Source organism: Protopterus annectens, chromosome 5.part0, assembly GCF_019279795.1.
Source record: "Protopterus annectens isolate FY-2018-M chromosome 5.part0, PAN1.0, whole genome shotgun sequence".
Lineage (NCBI taxonomy): Eukaryota > Metazoa > Chordata > Ceratodontiformes > Protopteridae > Protopterus > Protopterus annectens.
In genome coordinates this window covers 140484354-140498362 of record NC_056735.1, presented here as the reverse complement: position 1 = coordinate 140498362, position 14009 = coordinate 140484354, and the positions used below count along the sequence as shown (strand labels likewise).

Here is a 14009-nt window from a genome sequence, read left to right as displayed (position 1 = left end):
TCCCTAAACCACAGCTTTTATCCTTACTTAACTCTAGCCCTACATCCCCCAATCAACCACACAGCTAATCATTGGGTCCATCCATATTTCATCCTTTGCTATATCATCTGCATATGATAAAAAATTAGGAATACAGGCATTTACATTTACCAAATATCTTCCTTCTAACATAATTCCAGACATCTTTGTATCCACTGCATTCATAACCACAGAAAACAAAATTCCTCTCATTGGACAACCTTGCCTCATACCACTATTCATATTTATTAACAAACCTAACCATCCATTTACCAAAACCATAACTTTAACTTTATTATATACAGATTGTAAAAACTTCAAAATACACCACAAACCTTTATGACCTACACAATCAAAAACCCTTCTAATGTCCTCAATTAATAATTTGCCATTTTATTTCTGCATAAAATATCATCTACTGCTACTTTTATCAACATTAACAAACCCTGGCTACATTTATCCTTGACACCAAAACTGCCCTCCACTAAAACTTCCTCCATCCCATCACCAAGGCTAACTTGCAATATCTTCATAAAAATCTTACAATCCATATTACTTAATGTTATCATTCACCAATTCTTGATGTCACTCTTTTCACCTTTCTTTTCCAAATAAATTTATTAACTCAAACATAAATTTCCATATTTATTATACCTTCTTGTAACCCTTCATTAAACAAATTTACTAATAACATTTTCTGTTTTTCATTTAATATTTTACATAATTCATACCTTATACTATCCAAGATTTACACTGAATCAACATAACTTTATCTGCTATCTTATTCAAATCTAAAGTAACCTCTCTCATCAAACCATTACATCATTCCTTTCACTATATTCGACACAAACATCCCTATGATCAGAAAATACATTAATACTTCCCACTTTTAATCTCAATGAATTAGATAAAATTAAAAAAAAATCAGTCGGGGTACACAATCCACCTATTTTGTATGTCCTCTCATCTGTATTTTATATTTTTATATTTCCATACCTCATGACTTCTTTGGATTTCTTAATATCCACTCCTTCTTCCTTTTCACATATCCGTAATTCACAATTAAATCCCCCATCAGAATTATTTTCATATTTGTTATAACATATGCCTTCAATAACTCATATAAATCTTCTCTCTCTTTTACTGATGTAACGACATAATTACCTGTCACCTAAAAACATATTCACCTCTTCTCACATCTACAACAGTAGGTCTCCCAGCCTTAACAATACAAAATCCTAATACTTTAACACCCTCTCCAGTCATAAAAAAAACACACCCAAACATGTCTCCTTTGAAAATTCCATACAATACTTGCCCCAGTGCTTCCACATAAACTCTATCATCCTGTGAAATAGACCTTGTATCCTGTTAACAAACTACTTTTGCCTCATATTCCTGCACCATTGTAAAATAGCAATTCTCCTCCCTGTATTGATCCAACTATTAGCATTAACTGACACAAATCTGAAATTACTTATTGCCTTTTTTTTTCATTTTTGGTGAAATATTTTTCAATTTTCTCTTCCTCACCCTTACTCTAGCCCCTACTGCATTTCTTTTCCTGGTTTACTTTTCATTTCATCAACAACATCAGATATTTCACAATCTATTTCTTCTTCTTCCTTATTTTCAGCATTCTCCATACAATTACTTTCAACTTCTTGACCTAAAACATTTTTATCTACACCTTCTTCACTTACTCCTTCATTAATAATGTTTACTCCTTACCCCTTCCCCTTCTACTTCATTACCCTCAGAACCTACAACACTCTCCTCATCATCCATTTTGATATTATATTCTTTACCCTAGTCACAATTAACCTTAAAATTCCCATCCTTTTTACAAATTCCACATTCCTTCTTATACTTGTTCATCATATGTCCCTTATGCCCGCATTGATTACATCTAATTTTTGAACATTAATTTTTCAAGTGATTAAAGTCTCCACTAAAAAACAAGCTTTTGGGCTGCCCCATACATCTAACTGTTCCCCTATCACCATCTACATGAATAACACTTGGCATGTGTTTCATTAACTGACAGGATGTCTATGGACTGTCTGTCCAAGAATGAGTGAAGTTGCTCCAGCTTTAGTATGCTACCTGCATGAATCATGACACCATTAAATGAGTGGAGATGCTTGCTTTTTACTGGCATTGTAATGGTTTGGAGAAGACCAAGGACTGGTATTTGGCTCTAGACAAATGAGGAAGACAATATTTACTAAGGGGTTTAGTCTGTTTGTGACTCTAAGAAATTCTGTAACTGGAAAAGTTTGTTTTGGACTGAAAGGAGACGCTTCTGCTGTTTTCAGAACTGTCTTATGAAAAGGTTATGGGGGTTGATATGCATTGTTGTAGGAGTGTTTCAGCATTGATTTTGTAGTTTGAGGGGAAGCAGTTGTAGTGGAGGTTTTAGGATCCTCTAAGATGAAGTAAAGGGAGGGCATTTTGTATTTATGATGTTATTTGGTATATGTAAAAACAGAAGGATGGGGGTGACTACATGGAGGGAGTACACATGAATGCAAGCACAGTATAATGAAGTGCCAGGACTCAATACTGAAGTGAAAATAGACTGCAGCTGACTAAAACAAACCTTGAAAATAAATAACAATAGCACTTCTTAGTCTACACTATACAAGTGTTCACTTGATACTTTCGATGGTCTGTAATAGTAACAAAGTGAAGTCCTTAAGGTGTGCTGGGAGATAGAGTTGAGAGAACTGCATGGAACAGTGAAAGCTGGAGCACTCAAAACTACTCTTGGCTGCTGTTGAATACTAGATTCTGCTATACCCTGTCTCCAGTTACACCAAACAATTATTAAATCTGCTATCCTCTTAGAATAATGTAGTCCCCTATCTAGCCAATTCTAGTGACTGCTGTCATGTTCAGGTCAAGGGCAGGGTACAACCACAACAGACCTACATGTGTGTTCCCCTAGCATCTAGAGTGAATGATCACCACCTTCCGTCATGTACCTACCAATCATGCGAAGCCTAATGTGACATGATGGAAGCAGGGTAAGACTTCCTTTCATGACTGACTCTCTCTCCACACTCAAACACAGCTCTGGAATGTGTCACTTGGTGATCTTTGTTCACGCAGTGACATGCTTCCTCCTGCCATAACATTTTTTCTTTATTCTTTCATTTCCATGAATCACTACATTATCTTTCTTTCTGATTTTTGATTACCTTGGTGACTTTTTCTCTTGACTCTCTGGATGTTTACATATTTTTTTTTTTTGTGCACACTGGACTTCTCTTTCATGTAGATATGACTTCCTTCCCCTGCATGCAGTACTCGGATTACTTACTAAGTCTGGGCCTCCACTGTTGGTGTTTGGTCTTGTGAGCTATTATTACTATTTAGTTGCTCCTGAATCTCCCAACTGCATCAGCTACTGTCATTTTTTCCCTTTTATCTGCATCTATATTTTTTTACATTGTAGTCTTTTCTTGAACAATGTTTTTGACTCTGCACTTTAACCACTTGTTTTTATGGCTTTTTTTGGGGGGGGTATACTGAGCTGTTATTTCTGTGACTCTAGAAATATCTTTAAAGTGCCTTGTTATTTATTGCCTTGTGGGGGGTTACACCACTAGTTATATTTTATATTTTGTTTATCTCATAGCACTCAGTTTTGTTTTGCCATATAAATGTGTTTCATACTATTTTAACAATGCTATCAAGATATGGTCTAAGCTCCAAAAGGTCTACTGATAAGCTCTTTTCTCTAGAAATTCAGTGTACTACATAATAATGCTAATTAATACATTGACCTCATTATCTCTTAAAGGTATATACTCCATACCAAATGGTCACCTTTTTTAAAAAATTTAGACATTACATTACATTGATTATTGTACAATTAACACCATACTAGGCATGACATATGCTATTTACATCAAAATCAAATGTTTACTTGCATATAAAGAGAGTTTTGAGAAAAATAAAATGTTCAGTCCTTAAACATATTTAACTCTAGAGCACTCCACAAATCTGCCTATTTTTTATTAATGTTCTACTATATCTAAATAATTTAGACAAACTGTTTGCACTGGACATTTTGTCTTGCCTTTAGGACAGCTCCTGCTGCTCTACAGATTCATCTAGAGACACAGTTTTAAAAGTCTCTCTCTCTCTACCTTGACTATAACAGTGTTCACTGTCTCTTCTATATTTTTAATGACATAATTAGCTATGACACATTTGGTTGCTTGTCTTTCTGAAATTTTGGATTAGACATACTTGTGTTGCACTCACTGAAGTGCATCAATATTCCAAAAATAACAGTTGCATAAGTTCTACTTCCCTGAAACAGCAGATGTTGATAGAACAAACTGCCTTACTGGCATTGGGTAGTACTGCCCTAATACCCCCTCTCTGGCAGTCTCTCAGCACTTCAGACAGACTCCTCCCTCTGCTTGTCTGATGGTATGAAGGACCAATCAGCTGCCAGAGCAGGACAGTCTTTCACAGCCAGAGACAGCAGCCCTCAGTTTTTTCTAGGGTCCAAAAGGAAGAGCAGATGGAAAATGCAAGCTTTGCAAACACCTACTGTTCCAGACCAAAGACAGTAGGTTACTGTCAGAATGTTGAATGTTTACATCAAAGTTTATAGCAGCAAACCCATCAAAGTGCCGTAACACCAAAATTCAAAACATTGAGTAGAAAAGCTTTTCCAGGGGCAAGCCCCACTGACCCCTCCCCCCGCAACTTATATATAACAACTTCAAGATTGCACTGCAACTGGGAATAGGCAAAACCCCAAACCCAGCTATACAACAATCTTGCACAATCATTCACCTGTACAACCTGTATAGTCTGATGTTTTAAATTTCAGTATTACAGCACTTCAGTGTTCTGCCTTTTTGATCTTCTCGGATTGTTGTTATGAATGTTGATGTTATGAACTTTCAGTGTTCTAACAGGGACCCAAGACAACAAACAAACAGCAAAAGCTGCTAAACAAAAACCAGCAGAATCTACCAACAAAACAATATATACATCCAAATAAAGGGGAATGGTGGGAAGGTGCTGCCAGTAAGGCATTGTGCTCTACAAACATATGTTACAGGTAAGTGGAACTTAACAACTGTACTAAACACACTGCCTTACTGGCATCCAGTATGCATTGCTTCATAAAAGTACCGGCCAAAGACTAAGTTGCTGCATCTAGAATACTTCTAGGGTCTACCACTTTAATACTACTGAAAAGGAAAAGGCCCTAGCTGACTGTGCCTTTAACTTGCCTGGATTCACCTTGACATGGTGGGTGTAACAAAAAAAAAAACAGAGTGTAACCAACATGAAATGGTTTGTTTAGAGACTGGTTGACCTTTCTTCATCCCACAGAAGGAAATAAAAAGCTTTTCGGTCTTTCTAAAAGGCTTTGTTCTACCAAGTTAGTAGCTGGGCTGCCAATGCACATCTGAGGTATGAAAAATCCTATCAACCCGATTCTTAGATTCTGGAAAAAACACAGGGAGATTGATGGACTGATTAACAGTGAACTCTGAAATCACGTTTTGCATGAAAGAAGGATTAGTGTGCAACACAACTCTATCCTTGTGGAAAATAAGGTAAAGTTGCACCACCATGAGATCTTAGAGCTCAGAAAGTCTCCTTGCAGATTTCTGAACAATAAGCAAAACAGTTTTCCATGTTAAGAACTTGAGATTAGTGTGAGCTGCTAGCTTGAAAAGTGGCAAAGTCAATTTTTCTGGAACATAGTTAACATTCCACAAAGAAGGAATTTGCTTCTCATATGCAGCACTCCTTTCATAAACTGTTTACCAAAAGAAAAGAAGAAAGAGGGGATCCATAGGCAAATAAGAAGATATGGCTACTAAATGCACCTTAACAGACTCATATGACAAGCCATCCTGAAGTAGCTCACACAAATATTTCAAGACCAGGGAGATATTAACTTCAATGGATTATTCCCATTTTGTCACTACTTAGAAAATTGCATTTATTATAAACAGAATATTTGCTAGCAGAAAGTTTTCTGGCCTCCTTTAACACCTGCTGCACACCTTCATGAAACAAATGCCTAAAGTGAGTCAAAACAGAGTCATCTAGGCTATCAACTGAATTTTCTCTAAATCAGGGTTGCCCCTGAGATTGTGTGAGAAGATCCAGAGTGTGATGAAGTCTGTGGTAATTTCCCTTGGACAATACTATTAAAAAAGGTAAACAAGATTGCCTGCACCACTAGGGTGTCACCATAATGATCTTTGGCATTTCTCTCTGAACTTTGAGAAGTATCTTCCAAATCAGAGGAAAGGATGGAAACATAATAAAGGAACATTCCCGTCCAAGGGAACGAGAATGAATCTGTCCTCCAAGCATGGCTGCAAGGATGTCTGGGACAGAATTTCTCTAGCTGTCTGTTCTGAAAGGAGGTGAACAAATCTAGTTGAGGTATTCTCCACATTTGGACTAGATCCTGGAACACCAGTGGCTTGAGCTTCCACTCATGCAGGTCTGCCCAGGATCTACTTAGCCTGTCTGCCACAACATTCTGCTATGACAGAATGTAAGAAGTCTGGAGAGTGAGAGAATACTAAGAAGCCATCTTCCAAACCATCATCACCAACCATCCAAATGGGTAAGACCTTGCCCCCCCCCCATTTGTTGAGATATCATATCACTGTAGTGTTGTCAATAATCATCTGAAGAAGACCTGGAGTCAATAGGTGAAGAAAAACATTGAAGGTGTGAATGACACCACCATCTCCTTCATGCTGATATGCTTCCATGTGTGCTTGGGATCCCAAGTGACTTGCACTTGTTTCCCCCTTGACACAGTCCCACATGCAAAGTCGAATGACTCTGTCTGTACAGATTGCACTAGAATCAGAAGGGAGAATGGAAGTCTTCTGTTGACACTCAACTGTTCTGTCCAACACTGTGACTCTTGTCTGATGAAAGGAAACATCAGCAACTGTGTTTCCTTGGAATGAATGTGTTGAGTCTAACAATTTCAGACATACCCCTAATTTTTTTTCATGTGAAGAAGAGCCAGTGGTATCATGATTATCATGGATGACTTCAGTATAAGAATTTTCAGGAATTCTCAAGTTGGGCGCCATTCCTATTGGAGAATTCCAGAAACACCATTTGGTAAGAAAATATCTTGTCTTCAAGCAAAAAAGCCATTCTTACATTGCAATCAATAAGACACCCTATAAACCTGTGTCTTTGTGAGGGGGTTTAGGCACAACTTCAGGAGGTTCAACTAGAACCCTAGAAGAGACAGTAAGGCAAAACCTTCTCTAAAAATTTCAAACACTTGGGAACAGACTCTGCACAGATCAGCAAGTTGTCCACATAAGAAAAAATGTAGATGCCCATATTCCAATGGTGGGCCACTGCTGGGGCAAGACATTTTGTAAACTTTCGAGGAACAGTGGATAGTCCTAAAGGTAATACAGAAAACTGAAAGTGCAACCCAGAGACAACAAATCTCAGATACCTCCAGAAACGAAGAGCAACAGGGAAATGATGACAGGCGTCCTTTAAGTTCAGGGCCACCATGAAGCAGAGGTCTGGAAGAGGAAGCACTGTCTGCAGGGTGAGCATCTTGAACAGAAGAATCTGGATGAAAGTATTCAGAAAGGACAGGTCCAATGCTGGTCACACATTTTCTTTTTTGGCAACTAGGAAAATTTAGGAATAAAACCCTCTCATTCTGTCTGAAGGAGGTACTGGTTTAATGACCCCCAAGACCATCATATGCTGGAGAATAGCAGGAAATAACAAAAACTGATCCAGTGGAGGAGGAGAAACTCCCCTGAATGAAGGAGGATGGTCTTTCTACTGCCATCAGTAACTCTTGCCCACAATGGTGCAGACCCATTTGTTGGAAACCACTGACAGAAATGGCACCTTGTTGAGAGATAACATGAAAGATGTAGCACCCGATGGAAGACATGAAAAAGATGGATACCACATCTCAACATAGCCATAAGTTTGGAGTGGGCTATCCTTTTTTGGAAAAGCAACCCCTCTTGTTGGAGTTGGGGAAGCTGTCATCCTGCCATTTCATTTTCTAACCTTGGATCTTGTTAGGCTGGGGCTTCTGTTTAAGAGGCTGCCAAAATTATCCTGTTTAATTGAGGAAAACTTGGAAATATGAAACATTTTTGACATATTTTGCATCAATTTACCTCTGTCTTCCTAGTGTTTAAGGATCTGAATAGTTGCAGTACCAAACACATAATCAGACTCAGTGGGAGCATTTAAAATGTCATTTAATAAATCATCAATAAAATGTTGACTGTGCAACCAAGGATACCTCCTCATCAACACTGACAAAGCTGCATTTCTAGAAATAGTGTCAACCTCTTCTAAGATACTTGTTAACACATGTTTTGACACCTGAAAAACAATGGGCACAATATCTTTGGAATAAACCTTTTGCTCATCAGGCAACGATGCAGGAAACTCTCCTAACCTACACATGCATCTCAACACAAACTTCCACAAAAAAATACTGATAGTTACATATTTTAAAAGCTGCAACAAAAAAAAAAAAAAACAATGCCGCCAGGTAAAGCACTCTCATCAAATAAACAATACCAGTAGAAAAAACAATGAGTGCACCATGCGCTGTGAAGTAAACTCCAGTAAAACTCCAATAAAAGCTCCAAGTTGAACAAATATTCGCATTTATTGTTAAAAACAAAAAAACAAACAAACTGCAGTGTAGTAAGCGCTTTCGCGTTGTTCAACAACGCTTCATCAGACATAATTGCAGTTAAAAAACACTCCACCTTAAATACTAATGCATGATGACATCACAATGTTCCTAAAAGACATTTAACCAAACAACAAGAGACATAAGAATCAAATTAGAACATGATATAAAACTTAGTGTTTGAGAGGTCTAGATGCTAAAAAAGGCTTAATGGAAAACCTGTCATTGAGCCCAAATCTATGGGCTTGTAACTTCATTATCCATTTGCCCTCCCTCTCCTCAGTCCTATTTTTGACATTACCTAACCTACTATTCTTGGTAACCAACTCCAGAACCTGAAACTTGAAACTATGTGTACTGCCTTGTTCCACTATATGTTTTGCCAAGGCATTCATTATATTGCCTTTTCCAATGGCATAAATATGCTCTCTAATACGCTCTCGTAGTGATCTAGTCGTCATGCCCACATAAAAAGTCTTGCAGAGTTGACACTCAGCTACATATACCAAGTTGACAGATTTGCAATTGGCATAATGTTTGAATGTATATGTCTTCTTGGTCACAGGATGTATATATGATTTCAACAAACACTGGGGCCTTCTAATGATCGATGATAAGATCAGATCTTTGGTCGATGAGAGATCCAGGGTGGCGTATAGGAATATGCTTTCACTCAATAGGCTACTCTGTTATGACAGGACTTGCTCAAATGCTCACACGACTCATAAAACAGGCACATTTGCCTGTTACACTTGTAATCAATGCAGATATATTTCAAATTCTGATAGCTTCATACATCCTGTGACCAAGAAGACATATACATTCAAACATTATGCCAATTGCAAATCTGTCAACTTGGTATATGTAGCTGAGTGTCAACTCTGCAAGACTTTTTATGTGGGCATGACGACTAGATCGCTACGAGAGCGTATTAGAGAGCATATTTATGCCAATGGAAAAGGCAATATAATGAATGCCTTGGCGAAACATATAGTGGAACAAGGCAGTACACATAGTTTCAAGTTTCAGGTTCTGGAGTTGGTTACCAAGAATAGTAGGTTAGGTAATGTCAAAAATAGGACTGAGGAGAGGGAGGGCAAATGGATAATGAAGTTACAAGCCCATAGATTTGGGCTCAATGACAGGTTTTCCATTAAGCCTTTTTTAGCATCTAGACCTCTCAAACACTAAGTTTTATATCATGTTCTAATTTGATTCTTATGTCTCTTGTTGTTTAGTTAAATGTCTTTTAGGAACATTGTGATGTCATCATGCATTAGTATTTAAGGCGGAGTGTTTTTTAACTGCAATTATGTCTGATGAAGCGTTGTTGAACAACGCGAAAGCGCTTACTACACTGCAGTTTGTTTGTTTTTTTGTTTTTAACAATAAATGCGAATATTTGTTCAACTTGGAGCTTTTATTGGAGTTTTACTGGAGTTTACTTCACAGCGCATGGTGCACTCATCATTTTTTCTACTGATATTTTAAAAGCTACCATGCTGGACTGAGCCAGCTTCTTCTGAGATTCTAGTCACTTGCCTAGTTTATCGAGAGGGACCGTATTTGTAGAAAAAAATAGACATTTTACTAGAAATGATTGCTGGAGACACAGAAGCAGATAAGGGACAATGGAGACCTAGCAAGGCAATGGAAACCCTAAATTTCCTAAATACTTTTTAGGGAGAACCTCAGTAAGCAAAGGAGAACTATAGCCTTTCTTAAAAACATTCTCCAAAGCTGTGATCATTGGAAGGATGAGCTCAAGGATTGGTGCTTCATCCTCCAAGAGATCACAGACTTTGCCAATCATGAGGGCAGTAGAAGACTAATCCCAATTAAATACATCCTTAAATCTAGCCAGCATATGAGAAAAAGAAAATATCTGTTTGCGTTCCTATATCTTCTCATCATCAGAGGAAACTGACTGATTTGTCTCAAATAGGTCAGAACCATCAGACACATGATCTCCTTCAAAATCAGAACCCGTAGCAGAAAGACTGACAGAGGGATAACCGGCGTTGCTATTAGCCCAGGTATGCATCCTGCAATCAACTGCTTGAATAATAGGTCAAGTCATAGCCTGCATCTCTGGTGGGAAACTGGAAAGAGACTGCTGCTCAACTATGTGGTGGGCTTTCTGTCTCATCTTAGTAAGCACTACACTAGTAGGAGAATCTCCAGGGGGAACTTATCAATCCTGGCAACAGATTCTGCACCCCTGACTTCCCCTGCACCTAAGGAATTTGATTCTCCCATACCTGAACCAGGCAATGGTACAGCCTTGGAGGATGCGTCTGACCCTCATTTCATGCACAGTTGTGGTACCAACACCACAATAAGGTACCTGAAGGTAAAAGAAGGAGACTGGTTCAATAGCCAGCTCTTCATTAAGGCTACTGTGGAGTCACATGCCCTAAGATGAGGCATCTATATTTTTTTGTTTTATTCTTATGTTTTTTAGGTGCAGACAAGCTAGATGGAGAGGAGGGGGACACAGTTTCAGAGTCCATCTAGACAGGGAGCAAAAAATAGCCAGGTCAGTATAAACTACAGGTGAAAAAGTACTCCCAGTATAGAAAGGATAACATCCCAACATTCTTCCTTAAAATACCAATGTAAAGTCTATTTAAACAGAGAAACAAATAAAATACTCTACTGATGCACAAAGCCAGCAATTCAAAATGTTACACACTAAGCACCAATACATATAATCAAAACCCCATTAAAATTAACAAATGCCTAATTTCAGTACCACATGTATAAAAACAGTGTAAATTTGCCTTATGTAAGGAATTCATTCTTGTCAGAAAACAAAACGGTGCTAAAACTGTGATTTAAACAGAAAACGTATTTAAAATATCAGTTACTTCATTATACAAAGATATGAAGACAAAACTATGAAAGCATAACATTTTCCTTTCAAAAGATTCAAAATAATGCCTTAAATCAAATAACATCTGCAATTTACTCACAATTATGGCAGCACAAGACAATGACAAAATTTGACAAAAATGGACCCAGCACAGAAAGTTTATCAAGCCTCCACAAGATACTATAACACATTTATGAAGGGTTATAAACCCTTGAGAAACTAGTATTCAGCTTACCACACACAGAATAATCGTTTACCGAGAACAGGAAATAAAGTGCTGCAAGGATGCACTTTTGTTTCCTTCTTAAAGAAACACACACATAAAAAATTGTAAACATTACAAGAACTAATAGAAAAGACAGAGGAAGGAATAAAATAACCCATATGGTTTCTTATCTGAGCTTCAGAGATCAAATTTGCCAGAGAAAGGTAGTCTTCTCAGAGGTTTTTCCCCTTCCATTGGCACTAAAAAAAAACTGATGGTTGCTGTCTGCGGCTATGAATGACCATCCTGCCCTAACAGCTGATTGGTCTTTCACACCCACAGATATTTAGAGGGAGGAGTTGAAGCTCTAAGAGACTGCCAGAGAGGGGGTAGCAGAGCAATGCTACCCAAATGCCAGTAAGGCAGTGTGTTTGTTGAAAATCTGCAATATGACAATCCTCACACCTTCTGCTACAGCTCTTTCTCAAAAGACCAATCAGTGCTAAATACAGTAATGCTGGGGCTATACCAATCTGCTAGTTAATCTTCCAATCCCCTCTACGTTCACTTATCAGCAAGACTACAAGATACCTAAACTCCCTTAATTAGGGTAACTGCTCTCTCCCCAACCTGCATAGAGCAATTCATTCTTTTGAAGAAAGAGCCATGATTTTTGATTTTGAGGTGCTGATTTTCATTTCATTTGCTTCACACTCAGCAGTGAACTGCTCCAGCACATTCCAGAGGTCATAGTGAAACTGAGAAAGCAATATCATATGCAAACTCATGCCCAGACTAAATACTCTCCAAACTTCAACTATGACTTCATATTCTCCATGAAAATTATTAAGAGAATGGAAAACAAAATATGCCCTTGGTCATGTCTTTGTTTAACCGTGAATGTATCTGACTTAAGGCTTAGAATGTAGGCATGACTCAGTCCAAAAACACCAGGACCAAATGGCACACAGCAGTGGTCCTGGGACTTCATACTATTACAGAACGCCGCCCAAGACATTCAAGGGTATATGATAAAATGTCTTCTCTAGGTACCAAAACACATATAAACTCTGCAGGTGAACTTCCACAACCCCTTCAACACCGACACAATGGCAAAGTAGTGACATACTGTCCACAACCGAGACAGAATCTATACTGCTCAGTTACTAGATAAAGTACCATTTAGAGCACACCAGTACAGATTTTATCAGGGTAGCTGAGGAGCATGAGACATCTATAAATGGAACACTTGCCCAAATGTTTTTTGAATGTTTTAATTTTATATTCGCTCAGAATTTATCCCAATACAACCTGGATTTTTTGTTTAAAAATTCTGAAGAAAGAATTGTCTGGCACCCATTAGACTATACAGAATTTTTTAGAGAATAGCACAGAAGAAAACATGATACGGTTTTAGTGCGTACAATTCTATATGGTACAGTGCTGTAAAAGATAAACTTAATACCAAATACTTCAAGTAAACAAACAGCAACATACTGAGTCAGTAAAAGATGACATACCTTCTCTGTGTTTAAACCCAATATCTGACAGGATCTGGGACAATGTTAGTCTCTTCCTCTTAAGCCCATGAAGCTGAAGCCATTTTGGTGATGAAATCAGAGTCCTGGCATCCATCTCTTAGAAATTTTGTGATTTTTGTCCTCCTTCCTTCATTTGTTCTATAAAGATGCTATGAAATCATGTGAGTCCAAGGATTGTTGGTCAATTTTTGTTTTTCATTTTGGAGAAACCTCTGTAAATTACAAATATTTTGTTAACTCAAGTGTTATTATTTATTATTAAGTGTAAGAAAGAACTGCTGTTGTTTAGCTATTTGTTAAGAAATGGTGAGCATCTAAAAGCAGACAATGTAAACAATTGCCAAGATACTGTAGTTACACTTCACATCAGTGTAAAAAACATATCATGCACAATGTGTGGGTATTTTTATAACAAACATTATTGCTAAAATCATTTACTAACAAGTAAAACAACACAAAGCACATTAGATATAATTACTAAATTAAAGTGAGAATTCACAATCCAAAATGGCCAAAGTCTTTAAAAGTCTGATAGTATTCTGTAGTAAATATCCACCAGAGGGACTATTTTTCAGATGCTTTCTTCTTTAACCTGGGATCTGGCAATGACTACTCCACACCTGAAAGTTCAGTCAGCAGTAAAGCAAGGCCAAT

The 14009-nt window shown here is 37.7% G+C and overlaps 1 protein-coding gene across 1 annotated transcript in view; it reads right to left on the bottom strand.

Moving 5' to 3' along the window:
- VWA3B (von Willebrand factor A domain containing 3B) overlaps positions 1-13563 on the bottom strand; it is a 2054405-nt gene extending 2040842 nt beyond the window's left edge. The window contains exon 1 of the mRNA XM_044071813.1: positions 13335-13563. Within this exon, the coding sequence (XP_043927748.1) occupies positions 13335-13449 (115 nt within the window). The 5' untranslated portion in view covers positions 13450-13563. The remainder of the gene's footprint in view (positions 1-13334) is intronic.
- Positions 13564-14009: the final 446 nt, after the last annotated feature.